General features: G+C 52.3%; 2 protein-coding genes across 3 annotated transcripts in view; one reads left to right on the plus strand and one right to left on the minus strand.

Moving 5' to 3' along the window:
* Nucleotides 1-1509: 1509 nt before the first annotated feature.
* Nucleotides 1510-3035, minus strand: TSSK1B (testis specific serine kinase 1B). Its single transcript, XM_041729538.1, has one exon. It carries the CDS (start codon nt 2981-2983, stop codon nt 1880-1882), a length of 1104 nt encoding a protein of 367 aa, XP_041585472.1. The 5' UTR covers nt 2984-3035; the 3' UTR covers nt 1510-1879.
* Nucleotides 3036-5609: 2574 nt separating this feature from the next.
* The window catches only part of DGCR2 (DiGeorge syndrome critical region gene 2), a 90169-nt gene continuing 79098 nt past the window's right edge, over nt 5610-16680 (plus strand). Inside the window, exon 1 of one of the 2 annotated variants that reach the window (XM_041728701.1) lies at nt 5610-5977. In XM_041728701.1, coding sequence (XP_041584635.1) covers nt 5899-5977 — 79 coding nt within the window. In that variant the 5' untranslated portion in view covers nt 5610-5898. The remainder of the gene's footprint in view (nt 5978-16680) is intronic. The other variant, XM_041728702.1, reaches the window with a different exon arrangement.

Genomic DNA, 16680 nt, shown 5'->3' on the forward strand with positions numbered 1-16680 from the left:
TGATTAGGCCATAGTGGGTTGCTCCCAGGCCCTCTTGCTGCATGTTGCCCGACGACCACAACAAGCCACAGATGACCAAAGTGAGGAGGTTCGTGAACTTCTCAGGATGTCCCCACTCCAACCAGCCCCATGTACTCTGGAATTTTACTCTGTCACCAGATGATCTGCACAACGCTGGGTTCCTGGGACCTCTGGGAAAAATTGGGTGGCTCCTCCGACATCACCCAGGGCCTGTCCTGTGCCTGGACCTCAGCACTCACAGGCCTGCCCCAGCAGCAGAGCTTATAGTGGCAGGCTGCCAAGTTCTGAAGGCTTTGCGGAGGCCATGGCCCCTCGGCTGATCCTGGAGACATGGGTAAGGTCTGCAGGGACACATGTACAAGTGTGATTCTGGCACGTAAACGGGTGGGGCTGGGGCTGAGGGAGGGGGCTGGGAGGCCAAGGCCCGCACCGGGATCCTTCCCCAGGACAGTGGGATCTCGACTGCATGCTGAAGGCAGGCTCTGGCCACTGGGGGAACAAAGGGGGCAGGTAGAGGCCATGGCAGTAGCCAAGTCGTGTGTTCGAGAAGACACACAGGAACATGGAGATAGGAAGACGTAGAATGTGTGAAGGTGGCTGTGGGGAGGGCAGGAGCAAGGCAGAGAGGTGGAGTGCTGTGTGGAGGGGTGCGAAGAGAGTGGGGCCGGGGCCCTCACTGGACTTCACCTCTCCCAGGGCCTGGGGTTGGGGTTTTTCCAAGATACTGACGTGGGCAGAAGGGGGATAAGTCTGAAGGCGCTTGTCCTCTTGATGTGTCAAACCCGCAGGGTGAGTGCAGGGCAGGAAAAGAAAGGGGCTGCGATGGCTGAGGTCAGAAGGAGCAGCCTGAGAATAACACGGGGTGGGCCAGGCAGGGCATGGCAGCCAGCGATGCTGAGTGCAGGCCTGCTCCCTCTAAAGGACACCGACTGGCGGCTGCGGGGCACGGCAAGCATTGTGAGCACACCGGTCTGCTTATCCACTCTGGCGTGGAGCATCAGCCCTGGGGACAGACTGGGACTAGAAGGGAATGGAATGTGGTTGGGGACGCAGAGTGTGACTGTGGGACATACAGGCCGGGTGGAGCCGGGCCATCCAGTGGGGCAGGGGGAATGACCACAGGCAGGATGACTCAGGGCATCCTGGGTGTTGGTTGGCCACGGGAGGAGGGGGGAACCCTGGTGGACAGAACAAAAGAAATGAGTTGCCTACTGGGGTGGGGAGCTCCAGAGGGGCTGAGAGGCATGTCCATCTGCCCCCTGCAGGCCCCCTCCCCACCCGCAGCCTTGTGAAGGCGGTGGCGCTGGGGTGTTGAGGGCCCTGATCCTCAGCCCCAACTGCAGACAGCCCCTGCCTACAGCGCCTCTCTGCTGCAGGCAGCCCCCTTGCCCTTCTTGGTTCCATCTTCGCTGCCCCCCTCCCCCTCCCAGCACCGCACTCATGGCCTCCCTCTTGAAACAGCATCTTCCTTGCTCAGCTCTCTGCTCTGGTCCAGGGCCTGAGGTCACAGTCAGGGCTGGGCACACTGGGATGTATTTTCCCAAACTGGAGGTGAAATGCGGTGCGATCGATCCGAGAGTGGGGTGGCGGCGGGGAGAGCCCAGGATCCTCTCCCTGGATGACCGCAGTCAGCTGGGGCAAAGACATTCACCTTGGGGTCACTAATATAGTGATTTATTGCTTCTTTAGCCATGTGGGTTACCAAGTTCAAGGGGAGGGAGGAGAAACTGACGAAAATAGTGGCTCATCCAGGACAGTCTTCCTTCTTTGGCTTTTCCCTTGGCTTCTTTGGAGCTCGGGCTCAAAGCCATGAGCTCTGCTTTGTTCTCTGCCGGCCCCCTGGGCCAAGAGAGGCTCACTAGGTGTGTGTCTCCGAAGGCTGTGGGAGGGCCTCTTCCTCTGTCTCCTTGCTCAGCGGCTCTCCATTAAGGCCCGTGGTGTCCGACTGCCTCGACACCTGCACTGGCAACGTCTCCTCCTCGGGTTTTGTCTCGGGCTCTGTCTCGGGCCGTGCCTCCTCTCGGGGCTCCACCTTAGTGGCAGACTTTCTGTCGGGGGTCTCAGGGGTCCACGAGGGCTCAGCACCCCGGGAGCACTCCCCCTCCTTGTTGATGGCTGCAGAGGACAGGCCCCGTGTCTTGGGCTGCACCCAGCAGTGGCTGAGGATCTCGTCGATGTGCAGCCGCCGGTTGACGTCGGGCTGTAGCATGCGGTAGATGAGGTCCTTGCACTCGCCCGTCAGGTGCTTGGAGAGGGGGAAGTTGACGCGGTGCTCCTTCTGGATGCGCAGCATCTTCTTGATGTTGGAGTCGTCGTAGGGCATGGAGCCACAGACCATGATGTAGAGGATCACGCCCAGGCTCCAGATGTCATACACCTTGGGCTGGTAGGGGATGCCCTGCAGCACCTCGGGGGCCGCATACGCCGCCGACCCGCAGAAGGTCTTGCTCAGAGTCAGTCGGCCGCTGTCATCTCGCAGGCAGCGCTTGGAGAAGCCGAAGTCGGACAGCTTGATGTTGAAGTCCTTGTCGAGGAGGAGGTTCTCGCACTTGAGATCTCGGTGGACGATGTCCAGATCGTGGCAGTACTTGATGGCCGAGGACAGCTGATAGAACTTCTTGCGAGCATCATCCTCGTGCAGGGCTCCCCGGGTTTTGATGAACTCGAGCAGGTCGCCCTGGACCCCGAGCTCCATGACGATGTAGACCTTGCCATCTGATGTCTCGAAGATTTCATAGGTCTTGACAATGGAGCGGTGGTTTAGCATGGCCAGAATCTCAATTTCCCGGGGAAGGAATTTCTCCAAGAAGTCCTTGGGGGCTTTCTTGCGGTCGATGATCTTGACCGCCACATTGAACTTCAGACGCTCAGAGTAAGCGGATTTGACTTTTGCATACGAGCCCTCTCCCAAATTTATCCCCATGATGTAGCCTCGTTGCTTGAGGACGGCAGCGTCATCCATGGTGCTGGGAGCGCCCAGTGCCTCTGAGGCTGCCCTCTACATCCCTGCGGGACATGGGCCAGCGGCGTCCTCATTTACACTGTGGACAGAAAGTCCTCTGGGCCGGCCGGGCCTGCTGTCCCTGCCTCCTAGAGGCCAAGACTCTGGAGTGGAACGTTCAGCATTGTCTCCCAGGTGACTTCAGCGGGTGAAGTCATAAAGGAGGAGTGCCCTGCGGGAATGAGGCTCTAGCCTGAGCCACTTGGACTTGGAATCCTGGAAGGCCAGCCAGGGCGCTGGCATGGACCAAAGGCCAGCAGAGACTGGCCTTGCATTTGGCTGAGACGAGGTAGGAGGGGGCTGAGGGGAACACATCGGTCTTCTGGTGCTCGCACACCGGGAGCCAGGCCTACTTGTGGGATTGATTATTGTAACATGGGGCATCCCAAGAAATTCAGAGTGGATGGTCATATTTGCCTGAGTCCCAGGAGGAAACAAAAGACATACTCAAGTTAGGGCAGTCTGAGGAAAGTTTTTTTTTTTTTTAATTTTTATTTATTTACGATAGTCACACAGAGAGAGAAGGAGAGGCAGAGACATAGGCAGAGGGAGAAGCAGGCTCCATGCACCGGGAGCCCGATGTGGGATTCGATCCCAGGTCTCCAGGATCGCGCCCTGGGCCAAAGGCAAGCACTAAACCGCTGCACCACCCAGGGATCCCCATTCTGAGGAAAGTTTAATACAGTCATCTTTCTTACAAAGGTGGGAGCTGAGTGTATGGTACCCCAAGGGTAGTAACAGACTCCTGGAAGAAGGGCAGGTCGGTCACTGGACCCTGGGAAGAGTGTAGAGGCAGTGATCCCACAAGGAGGGAGCTGGGGAAAAAATATCCCTGACCTTTCCTCCCTCCCTTCAGTCCTAGAGGTCCTTGGTGGTGTCCACAGAGGCAGCCTGCAGGCCGTGCAGGGGGGCCAAAGGTGGAGGTGGATCAGGAGGGGCAAAGACTCTTGGGCCAGCCGTGACTACAATTTTGGAAGCCAGGATTTTGCCTTCTCCCTGCATGGTGTGGCTGGACTTTTCACCTCCCTGTCCTACTCTCCCCATCTGAACCTTTGCTGGCCAGCTTCTCCAACAGTGGCTCTGCAGGGGGACAACTGGCAGGGTTATCTGCTCTGAGTTGTGAGTTCCCTCCCTGGGGGGTCTGTAATTCTGGCTTGCCTCCCTGGGCACATTGAAGGTTGGGTGTAGATCCCTCTGAGTGCAGCAGCTGCTCCTGGGAATGTTCCATGAGGACAATGCAAACAGCCAGGGCACTGTTGGACAGGGACCACTGTGCCCGAAGTGGGGCCCTTTGTCTAGCACTTGCTAGAGGCCACGCCTGAGGGAGCAGGAGCAGGCCGGTCTGGCCAAGCCTTGGGTTTTACCTTGGCCATATCCACTCATTGGGAGCGGGAACCTCTCTCAGTGACCCTGAGTGTCACAGGCTGGAATCCTGGGACATTCTGGAGGATCATGCCTTGAAGGGCCTTGGGGGGACTGCTCCCGGGGAGGAAGTCGGTGGGGCTGGAAGTGGATGGGGCTAAGATGGGGCCCCCTTTCCTGTGCTCCTATCTTCACCTTGTGCCTGGCCTTGTGTGTGTGGTTGGGGTCCTTCTGTTGACCAGTTTGCTCCCCTCCTGCTGAGGACACTCCATGTGCTGTGTCCTCTGCCACAGTCACTTTGCTCCCCATAGGTGCGAGGCCAGCACTGGGAGCCTTTCCTCCCTGCACAGGTGGCCTGCTGTGGCAGCAGCTGCGCCCAGCATTCCTCCCCCTCCTCCCACATTGTGTAGGCAGGGCTCTTCCTCCTGAGGCCAGTTCTGCTTCAGGCTGGGATCTGGGTTTGCCTGTCAGCTCTCCTTGTATGACACTCCTTTAGGCTATTTCCTCATCTGAAACGTTTTCAGTAGTGTGTGCTGGGGAAGCCACACCTGCCTGTTTTTTTACAGGGTGGATCCTCTATACCCCCATCTCGCCGCCACCTCAAGCAGTTCTCCTCATCCCTTATCCGCTGCGGTTCTGCCTTTAGAGGCCCACTTTAGGGAGCACTGTTGGACCTGCAGGTCTGCAAGGTGTGCAGACCCCCGTGTCCACCTTCGCCCAGGTCCACAGTGTCCCTCCCCTTCTCCACGCCCCGCCCTCCAGGGCTGCTCCTAGACCCCCCGCTCTCCGCCGCCTCCGCCCCGCCGCGTCCCGCCCCTGTCTGTGTCCCTCCTCTTGGCCCGTTGCCCTTCCCCCACCGCCCCTGCCCTGCGCGTCCAGCCCTCGGATCCCGGCCCTTCGGAGGCCCTACTGCCCGGGCCCCACCCCCGAGCCCCACCTCTCTGCTTAACCAATGGCACACTTGACTCCTTGAGGTCCCGCCCGCCAGCCGGGCCCGCCTCCCAGTCCCCGCCCCGCGCCGTCCTAGCCGCAGGCCTCGCCCCTTTCGGGCATCGCCGCTCAGGCTCCGCCCCCCGCCCCGCCGGGGATCCGAGCTGGAGGAGCGGCAGGCCCCGCCCCTCGCCTCGGCGCTCATTGGCCGGCGCCAGCGGCGCGGGCGGGGGGGCGGTGAGCTGGGGGGAGCGGCAGGCCCCGCCCCCCGCCTCGGCGCTCATTGGCCGGCGCCAGAGGCGCGGGCGGGGGGCGGCGCGGAGCGGAGCAGGACGGCCGCCATCTTGCGCGGAGCCGGAGTCGGAGCCCAAGACTGAGGCCGGGAGTGCGCGCGATTCCGCGGCGCGCTGTAGCCGCAGCGTCGCCGGAGCCTTCTCCTGCCGCCCTTCCGCGCCCGGCCCCCAGCCCTCAGCCGGCCCGGTCCCCTGACCCTCAGCCCGGCCCTCCCCTGACCCTCTACCCGGCCCGGTCCGGCCTCCCCGCGGGGTCACGCGGCCGCCCCGGGGACGATGAACGGAGGATAAATGGTGCCCAAGGCAGACAGCGGTGCCTTCTTGCTGCTCTTCCTGCTTGTGCTCACCGTCACCGAGCCGCTGCGGCCAGGTGCGCGGCGCGGTGGGCGCGGCGCGGTGGGGGCGGCGTGGGGGGGCGGGGGCGGGGCGGGGCTGGCGGTGTGCGCGGCCCGAGGTGTGCGCGGCCGGGGTCGCCGAGACCTCCCTGCCCGGGCGGGGCCGCTCCCCCGGAGTGCGCCGGCTAGGCCTGCCCCGGGGCCGCCGCGCCCCCCGCCCGGGCCCGTGCGGAGAGTTTACCCGGCCTCAGAGCGACTCGTACATCATGGAACTTTGTTCTCGAGGGATGTTACCCTTTGGATCCGTGTCCGTGGAGCGCTGCGCGCTTTGAGAATCGAGCGACGTGCGGGGCCTGACCTAACTTCTGGGGCCTGGGAGTTCTTTGGCCAAGGAGCTGCGCCCCTGGGGCGCGCCCACCTTGCCCAGCGGCTGGGGTCAGGCTGGAGTACGGGGGTCGAGAGAGCAGCCCTCGGAGGCACCTGGTTTCCCACGTTTGGTGCCAGCGTCTCAGCCCTGGAAACTCCTTGGCTGGAAAGTGGTGGCTGTGTCGCTTATTGTCACTCAGTGAGGTGTTGCAGTTGAGAACTACTCAGCCCAGAGACCGGCCCAAGGAGGTACCACTGGGAGTCCACCAAGCACCGCACGCGTGAGGCAAAGCTTCCTGGGCAGAGACTGGTGCTGCGGCCCGGTCTCCGCCGCTGGCGCCTGGACACTGCCAGGCCCTTAGGAATGTTCCTTGAATGTGATAATTAAATGCTTTTGGAACCCCCCTCGGAGCTCGTGTTTTTATAAGTAAGCTTGTGGAGAATCAGAATCATGGCAGCCGGAAGGTCCGGGATAATTTTTATTTCTACCTGTTTGTTGTGTACCCTCTCCTCCATTGAACTGCAGCAACAGAAATCAAATCCCCATGTGCAGGGTGCATTCATTTGTCAGGCTCAGGAGGCCTGGTGCTGGGGGCTCACAATGACTGCTTTTAAGTGGTCTTTTAAAATCAGCAAGGAAAAAACCCTGACTTTTTAGGTCAAAGAAAATGTTGAAATATACACGTACAGATTTTTTGTCTTTATACCAATGCATTTGAAAAGTATGATTCTTCGTGATTTTTTTTAATAGAGGAAGGGGCCCGTAAAGGCGGACGTGTCCAAGGCCATTGTCTGTGAGCTGTATCAGATCTCTGTGTGTAAAGGCAGCCTGGGGGGCACAGTGGTGTGGCACTCCCCGCAGCGCTTCAGCCAGGGCTCTCACCACAGATGGGACACACCTCTCTGCCTTTGTCATCCTTACGGAGTGCTGTCTCCCCTTTTGCATTTACTGGGTGGCCGAGGCCCTGGGCTCATGCTCAACCTGGGAGTCACTTCACTGATGCTTTTCTGGCCTCCCTGAGTAGAGCTCGTTGCTTGCTGCTTCTGATGGTTCTCTGGGCAGGAGGGTGACTGGTTGTGGGGTGGCTTTAGTAGGAATGGAAGCCAGAAAAAGGCCTGCCTTTGGAGGGAGTACTGAATGGGCTCTTGAGGTCCAGAGCCAATGGATTTCTGGCTTCTTGTGATTAAGTTCTTTAGATTAAGTTTTTTAGAGCGGCATCTGTAGAGAGGTGACACATCATTCGGTTTTGGCTCTTGAGTCCCAGTTTTGCGTATCAGGCCCTCAGGTAGACTGAGGGACCAAGCCACACATCATGCTTATCTTTCTTGGGCTGCCTTTGGTTCCAGGTCCAGCATCTCCTGCCTGGGTGATAGAGGTGACAGATGTCCCCAGCACCCCTTCCTTTGCTCTCTGTCCATGTATCATGCCAGCTGGCTAGCAGCAGTTCGGGAGTTTTCAAGGGCTCCCTATCTGCCTACCAGTAGGGATTCTCAAATGAATTGAATAAAGCCCTTTCTCTAGGAGTGCCCTTTAGGTATGGAGTAGAAACTAGATGTAAATCAGGCCATTGAGTGTGGGGGCTTAGATGCAAGCAGCAGAGGTGACTGGCTAGTCATTTGTACCTGTGAAGCAGAGGAGGGCTTCACAGGAGATCCCACATTTTGGTCTGAGTTAGGGCAGGGAGGTGTCTCTGGTTGAGGGAGCAAAGTTGCCCTTTGCATCCATCCCATGACTTTCCAGATCAGCACTTCGCAGGGGCTCCTGGGGGTATCTTGAGTTGCTCTGCAAATTCCCAGGGGCTCCAGCTGGTGCCCTGATTTTGGCTGAGCAGCAAGGGCCTGTCTCCTTCTGAGTCAGATGCTCTCCTTGGGTGCTTGTCTGTGCTCTTGTCCTTCCAGGCAGAGGTCTGTTGGCCGGCGCTTGGGAAGGAGAGCTTCCCTACTCTTAACCTGCATTCTTTCTATCACAGTCCCGGCTTAGACCTGTCCTTGGGTGTGAGGAGGGCACCAGGGAGAACCTGTTCCCCAGGAGGGAGGGAGTCCTTGAGGACTCGGGACCAAGCCACCTTTGGTTCTTCCCTGGTGCAGGCCAGGGTGGGAGGCCTTTCAGAGTGGGGGCAACAAGAGAGCGCTCAGCTTGACCTTTTGGCAAAATTTCTTTTAAATGCATGTTTGATCTTGGTTGATTGAGGATGTGTTACATGCCAGATGCTATTCCAATGTGTACTAACATGTGCGCTCATGAACTCGCAGGTGGTCCCTCTGAGGTGGGTGACTGCCCTTACCCCATTTTATAAATAGAGAGATGACCACAGAGAGCTCATGAAACTGAGTGGCTGCGATGAGCTTTTAGTCCTCGATGTCTGGCCTGTGTTCCCATCATGTGCCCTTGGTTGAGCCTCTGTCTACCCCAGCTGTGTATGTCCTGCCCTGGCCTCCTTAACCCCAGCTGTGGAGCTATTTTCCATCTAAATACTCTGATCTGAGGGTTAGAACCAGCCCCAAGTCCCTTTTGCCATTGGCCATAACGACCAGTGGTGGTGTGTGTTCTGTCTCTCTCCTGGGGCTTTGGTGAGAAGGGGAGGTTGGAGACCTCTGCTGAGGGGCTTTTGGGGGCCAGTGACTCTTTCTCCAGGTGTGCAGGTAACGCAGCAGCGATTGCTGATTCTAAACCTGTTTTTCTAGCTTCAGTTATGGAAGAACATCATGCCGCGGTGTTAGCCACGGCTCTGTCCAGGGTGACCCCACCGTTCATAGCTGAGAGAACATTTGTTTTCTCCAAGTGAGCTCTCTCCCAGCACTTGTGTTCAGTGAGGCTGCCAGATGAGGTGGCAGGCCTGGAAGCTGTTGGAAAAGCTGGCTGGGAGAGGCAAATGACTTGCATCAGGTCCTATAGCTGGTGAGCAGCATAGTTGGGATTCAAACCCAGGTAAGTTGATTCTGATTTAAGGGTTCTTTCCCCTTTGTCGTTAGGGACCCAGAGAGGGCTGCTGTCTGCCGAACTGAAAATCTTCAGTGAGGTGACCAGTGGCTGTAGCATGTTGCTTTTGGAACAGCACTTGAGTTAGTGAATAGGGAGAGTGTGGATATTTTATAAGCAGACGTTGGTGAAGCTCGTAGAAGTAGCTGGGAAGTCGAACCTGCACTTGGGCTTGCCAGGCACGTTCTGAGTGAGCTCTTCCCTTTACAGCCCACCCGCCCGTAACACTGTAGAACTTGATTCACTGGCTGATTGCGCTTTCGGCTTAACGGTTTCATTCTTTTTAGTTGGAAAGTAGTGTTAACATACTTCCCAACCTTGCTAACTAATGAATTCTTTTTTTTTTTTTTAACAAAGAAAATTTGGAAATAATTTCAAGATTACAGAAAAGTTATAAGAATGAAATTCATTCAAGGAGCACCTGTATGTCCTCTACCCAGACTTACCTTGTTTTACCTTATCTGCCTTATAACCTTGTGTATGCACGTGCATGTGTGTGTAGGCACGCACATAATTTATCTTCTGAACTATTTGAGAGTAAGTGAGCCTTTTTTCCTGAACACTTTGGCCACTGCCAAGAGCAGGAGGAGGCTCCTGGTACCTGGCGCCCCTGGGAGATGAATGGTGATGCCCCCCCACAGCCCTGTAACAAGCCCTCACCACAGCCTGCTGTGTACGGGGCACTGTCGCCAACTCCCACCTGCTGTGTGCCGGGCACCGTCAACATGGAAAAGTATTGAGGGCACAGGAAGCACTGTGGTTAAGCTCCGGTTGGCCCAGGTGGCAGCGAGTCAGGTTATTATGTCAGTTGGTGGTTCTTGTGTTAGGAATGGAGAATCTGCTGCTGTCGCACACTTTGCCAGACAGGTCTGCACCTTCTTGACGCTGTTAGGCTGTGCCTTTCCTCTTCCTCTGGCTTTTGCCTGTGACCTTCTTTGGTCCTGCTACCCAGGCTAGCTCACTGGCACTTTCCTTACCCCTTCTTCTCCCATGAGTGGTTGGGCAGCACTGAGGCTTGTCCTCTTAGCTGACATGGCCCGTGATCTAGTCATTGGCCCTCCCTGCACGGGTGATCTCTTATCTCTGTTCCTCTGCCTCTCTTGGTACTTGGCATAGGGAAACTTTGGTAGTTTCTCAACTCTAAGTGGAATGTATCACTGACAGCATTTAAGACCTAGGAGACAGCAAGGGACTGATTAAATGGCTTTTCTGTGGCACACTGCCAGATTGTTCCCTCATCCCGTGAGCTTTTGTGTTTGGGGTGCTGAGATTTTGGTGAGTGATCCCTTCCTCTTCCAATCTGCAGAGCAGGTCAGTAATCTCGAGAGCCCAATTTTGGGCCAACGCTTTGCTAGAATGATGGGTGGGCTCAAAGTATGGTTATTCTGTGATAGCTGTATTTTTGTTTCTGGTGTGATTTACCAATTACTTGGGGTGTTTAGTGAAAGTCAGTCACATCTTGTCCTGTTGCTTCAGGCTGGGCTGTATGTTCCATCAGTGTGGACATGGTTGCCTTGACAGGGCAATTCCAGGGGTGGGTGAATGGCCAGTGGGCCATGGTTGGAGCACTGTGAGCTGCAGACCCAGAGTGTCCTGGGGCTTCTGGGCATTGATCAACCTGGAAGGGAGGAAAGCTCAGGTCTGGTGTTGCTTCACACAAGCCATTTGGTGAAGGAGTGGCTGTGGTTAGATCACAGTGAGTCCAGTGTGGTGGGTTAAGAGCATGGACCCTAGAGTTGCATGACTGGGGCATCAGGGCCCACTGTGTTGCCCGCTCTGACTGCACTGAGCTTCAATTTCCTCATCTGTAACACAGACATGATAGAACATACTTTAGAGAGATGCTGTAAGAATTAAAATCAAGGAGTATAAAGCTCTAACACATGTCTGACAAAAAGGCCATTCATGTTAGCTCCGAATGGACTTTAGAGAGTGTAAGGGACACCCCCCCCCCCCAAAGTCTGGGTTCTTGAGTGTGTATGCATAAGGGCATGTTTCTTGGAGAGAACGCCCACCTGGGAGGCAGCAGAATGAAGCGGCTTTGAGCAACTGTCTGACACAAAGTGAGCGCTAAATGAGTCTAACCATTCCCATGGTTTGAGAGGGGGTGTATGTGGCTTCCTAGAGCCCCCAAAACAGCCGCGGTGCTTTGGACAGGGCTATGATTGTTCATACTGACACGTTTTATTCTTTGTCACGTTCATGTTGTGTCCCCTAGGCCTAGTTTGGCACAGAGTGGGCTCTCAGAAATCAGTTATTGAACAAATGCACAAATGGCTATTTATATTTTGACATAAAGAGCAACAGCTCCCTTAGCCAGCGGGCTTCACAGCTGCCCCTGGTGGGGGTGGTGAGGATGAGGGCCTTGCGGCTGCCTGCAAGAACGCCTTTGGAGGACCGGTGTATTGAGGCGGGGGGGCCTGCGGAGCCAGCTGGCCTGGAGCTCACATTGTGGGGGTGAGCTGGGCTGCGAGGTGAGAGCAGGTGAAGGATTCTCACGAACGTGGATCCTTGTTGAAGTTTACCAGACACCCAGCCTGGGGTGGGGGTGGAGGTGGGGGTGGGTTGGGCAAGAAGCCTTAGGGGTGAGTGGGCTGGGCTTCCTCTCTGATGGACTTGTGGGGCACCGAGACGTGAGAACCGGACTTCCCCTGCATGAGGGCATGGTTTGGCCTTCCTTGAGCCATTGCATAGCACAAGCCTTGCTTAAGAGCTGGTGGGTGCAAGAACTGCCATACTTGCCCTTTGGTTTTCTCTCTCTTCTCTGCTTCGTGTAGCATTTGCTTCAGCCAGCTTGGGCTGGTCATTGTCCTCAGTCTGTGCCCCTGCCCCCTTCCAGTTTCTATCTGTAGGCTGGCTTCCAGATTGTTGACAGCTAGCCATCAGTTTGATCACTTTGTTGTCTGTCTGCCCTCAGCTGTTGACTATTCTGTTTTTTTTTAATTTTTTTTTAAAAATTTTTATTTATGATAGTCACACACACACACACACACACAGAGAGGCAGAGACACAGGCAGAGGGAGAAGCAGGCTCCATGCACTGGGAGCCCGATGTGGGATTCGATCCCGGGTCTCCAGGATCGCGCCCTGGGCCAAAGGCAGGCGCCATACCGCTGCGCCACCCAGGGATCCCTGTGTTTTTTTTTTTTTTTTTTTTAAGATTTTATTTATTTATTCATAGAGACACAGAAAGAGAGAGAGAGGCAGAGACACAGGCAGAGGAGAAGTAGGCTCCATGCAGGGAGCCTGATGTGGGACTCGATCCCGGACCTCCGGGATCATGCCCTGGGCTGAAGGCGGCGCTAAACCATTGATTGAACCACCGAGGCTGCCCAACTATTCTGTTTTTGACAAGATTTTGTGAGAACTTTCCTCAGCCTTATTCTGCTTTGTCTGTGAGGTCTGGTTCTGGGCATCTTACCTAAACTTTTCATCAACCAGAAGCTGCATGTTAGTGAGATTTACAGTTAGAGACGGCATGGCCAATAGGCTGGGGGACCTGAGTGCTAAAATACAGAGGCAGTGCTTCAGCTGGCTGCTTCCAGACCCTCATGTGTTTGTCTCAGTTTAAAGCTAGATCTGCAGCAATTTCAGGTTGGGCTCCTGGATTTCACATGTATTTATGCTGTAACTCAAATTTGTGTGCTTATGTACCTAAATGGCATAATTTCACCAAGGATAATTTAGAATTAGAGTGCCCATTTAAGGGGACATTGACTTGAGCAAAATCATTCAGTAGAGTTCCCTTAAGGGAAAAAATGAAACCAAAGATCGAGTGGACAGCATTGTTTTATTGTTATGAGGAAGCTTAATTATAAAAAGATTTAAGATTTCAAAATATCTTCCTTCAGAGGGAGGCAGAGGGATACTTCATTCTCTCTCTCTCTCTTTTTTTTTTTTTCTTTTGTTGCTTTTTAAACTTTCTACTTTGGGAACATTCATACAGACAGATAAGTTGCAGGAGTAGTACTATGAACTCTTCCTATATATAGTTCACCTAGATTCACCAACTGTTAACTTTTGACTCACACACATTTGTGCACATATTTTATGTATGCAGATATATCTTATATTTATGGGGGAAACTACTTGAACCTAAGTTGCAGGCATCGTGACCCTTCATTTCTAAGTCCCTCAGTGTATATTTCCTAAGAACAAGGCCATTCTCTTAGTACAGTAGCATTGTCATATTCAGGAAATGTAAGGAGGTACTATTAGCCATGTCCCCGTTTTGCCGATTGTCCCATTACAACATATTTTTCAAAGCCAGTATTCAGCCTGGGGTCATGTATTACATTTAATTTTGATATCTGTTTAATCTTTTAAAATCTGGAACAGCTGCTTGTCTGCCTTTCATATTACCAACTTGTAAAAGAGTACAGGCAATCATTTTATAGAATATTCCTCATTTTAGGTTTATCAGGTTGTTTCCTTATGATTAGATTTGGTTGATGCATTTTTGGCAGGTGTGATCCCCTAAATCATTGAGTCCTCCTCAGTGCATGCATCTGGGAAGCACAGCCCATCAGTTTGTCCTAGGAATGGCGATAATAACTTTCATCACCTGGTAGGATGGCATGGCTTTATATCTCTGGGGGAAAAGTGCCTTTCCCCCTTCGTGATTGGCAGGTACTTGGTAGGGAGATAGCCTTGCCTGTTGTTTTTCAGCATCTTTTAGTGATTCTTGCTTGAATCAGTTACTACTGTGATGGTTGCTAAATGATTTTTCTCTTACTTTTTTCTTTAGTAGTAGTCTATTATACAAGAGAGGTTCTCTTTTCACTTCTTACTGTCAATGTGGATTCATGGATTCTTCTTTCTATTCAGTGTGTGTAGTCTGTTATTGTCATGATTCATTTTGATACTTATATTGTAATTGCTGTAGGCAGGGGAAACCCCTTTAGGCTGGCATCTGTATCCTTCCGCCATGTCCTCATCCATTTTGCAGTCAAATGCTCTACCCCTGAGCTATACCTCCAGTCCTTATCCAGTTTGAACATTCCTTATTACTAGTCTCATCTTGTATCCTTCCTTCCCCAGGCATTTTTCCATGGAATGCTGGTTCCTTTTAGGGGGGATGGTATTTAGAAGCTAGGGTATTGGTGGTAGGTATATTCATTGCTACTGGGATGTTGCTGCTGTCAGATTTTTCAGTCCAGCTGGGGTGTGTGTATGTGGATGTCTGTCTCTGTGCATGTATGTGTATGGATGTGTCTGTGTGTGTTTCTTTTGTGTAAGTTCATACTGTTTCTTTTTCTCCCAACCCAGCATCACAGGATCTTGCCTGCTTTCCCTACTTCATATTTGTATCTCCCTTTTTCTGCAATAAGAACTCTGGCTTCCAACAACATCAGTAGATTTACTTATTTGCTTAGTCCTATCGTGCACAGAATAGTTTCAGAAACGCTATACCCATTACCAGTACCAACAGCAAACCAGCTGAGTACAATTTTAGATTTTTTTTTCCTTTTTGCAGCCCTTTTTGTTTTTAGACTGATAGTATATGTACAGTGTCCTGGGTGTGAAAGCTACTTGGATTAGTTTTCTTCTCTCTTCTGTATGTTTGTTATACAGTTAGATTCAAAACTGGGTTGATTGGGGGCACCTGGCTGGCTTGGTTGGTAGAGTGTGCAATTCTTGGTCTCAGGGTCTTGAGAGCAAGCCCTTTAATGGGCGTGGAACTTAGTTGAAATTAAAACAGAACTATGTTGATTTGAAACCATCTTTATTAAATAAAGAATATTGAGAGAGGTAATTATTATAATCTCATTATTATAACAAGCTTCTGTTTCATCACACCAATTAGTAAGGAAACCTCTCATTGAATAGGTTATATATTTTCCTGGGTAAGTTAAAAATCATTTTTATGTCTAAATATAGTTTTAACAAGTCAACTCATTAGCGTAAGTTGCTATTTGCTTAAGGTATTTTTTTCAATTTTATTTCTCTGATTTGAAGGGAATTATGTATATTGAATAAATGACCACTCAGCATCAGTAAAGAGAAAGGCTAAGTAAGTAACATTTATAACAAATGATTACATTCCTTAGATTTTAACATTAATAAATGCTATTATTTAATTTTGTTAACCTTAAAAATTTCTGATAGAGTGTATTAGAAATTACTTTATAATACTAAGTACAGTGTGGTGCCCTGGATTGCATCCTAGAACAGGAAAAGGACATTAGTGGAACAACCAGTGGAATTTCAGTATTTTGGAATTCAGTTTAGGTACCAATGTTTGTTTCCTAATTATGCCAAACATGCCATATTAGTGTGTAGTGTAAGATATTAACAACTAAGGAAACTGGATGATGGCATATAGGAACTTTTCTGTAAATCTAAAATTATCCCATTGTCGAAAGTTCATTTGAAAAGTTATTTTGTAATAATTAAATATTTAAATGAATTACTTTTCATTTCTAAGAGTCCTGAGACCTTGTTAGTTTTGTCAGTGACAATTTTGTCAGTGCAATTTTGGCAAGTCACTCTTCCTGATTTCAGCTGCTTCTTTGGGAAAATAAGTAGAAGGTTTAGATGGCCGAGGTCATTTGAGCTTGTTTAATAAGTTCCCCGTGGTGTGTATCATGTTCTGATAGTCTCAGGGGGGTGTGGGGGAGCTGTATGAAGGTGGGGTTGAGCTTGGCCTAGGAGTTTGGGCATAGTTGTGCACATGCTTTATCTGACAGTCCCATTTGGGAGGGAGGTAGTAAGGCAGGTGGTAGGGTCCATTTTAGAGATTGGGATGCCGAGGCCCAGAGAGGATATTACCTTGCCTGGTGGCATCACTTGGCTTTTAAGTAGAAGAAGCGGAAACTGGAAACCAAAGCTTGCTATCTTGAGCCAGGTGCTCTGCCTCTTGTACCATAATTCCAAAATAAGATGAAAGAGCTGCATGGCTGTGGGAGACTGAGTGGAGACAGATGCATCATCTGGCGCCCACCTGCAAAGGAAGAGGCACCTTCTCAGTGCTCATGGCTTCTGGCCCCATCAACATCTTGTATGGACACTAATGCTGTCACAGCTCTTTGGACCTGGCTGACCAATTGTGGGATTAGTGTTTTAGTGGCCTCCCCCTGGTGACCTCACCACCTTCTGTTTATAATCAAGAAAACATGGATGCTTTAAGAAGCTTGGAAATCTTGCTAATGATTTCCTTGTGGATTTTGAATGACATGGCTATATTATCTTTTTTTTTTTAAGATTTTATTTATTTATTGATGAGAGACACAGAGAAAGAGAGGCAGAGACACAGGCAGAGGGAAAAGCAGGCTCCATTTAGGGAGCCCGACGTGGGACTCAATCCCAGGACTCCAGGATCATGCCCTGGGCCAAAGGCAGGCGCTAAACCACTGAGCCACCCAGGGATCCCCAGCTCTATTATCTCTTAAGA

The sequence above is a fragment of the Vulpes lagopus genome, chromosome 14 (genome assembly GCF_018345385.1).
Source record: "Vulpes lagopus strain Blue_001 chromosome 14, ASM1834538v1, whole genome shotgun sequence".
Taxonomy (NCBI): Eukaryota; Metazoa; Chordata; class Mammalia; order Carnivora; family Canidae; genus Vulpes; species Vulpes lagopus.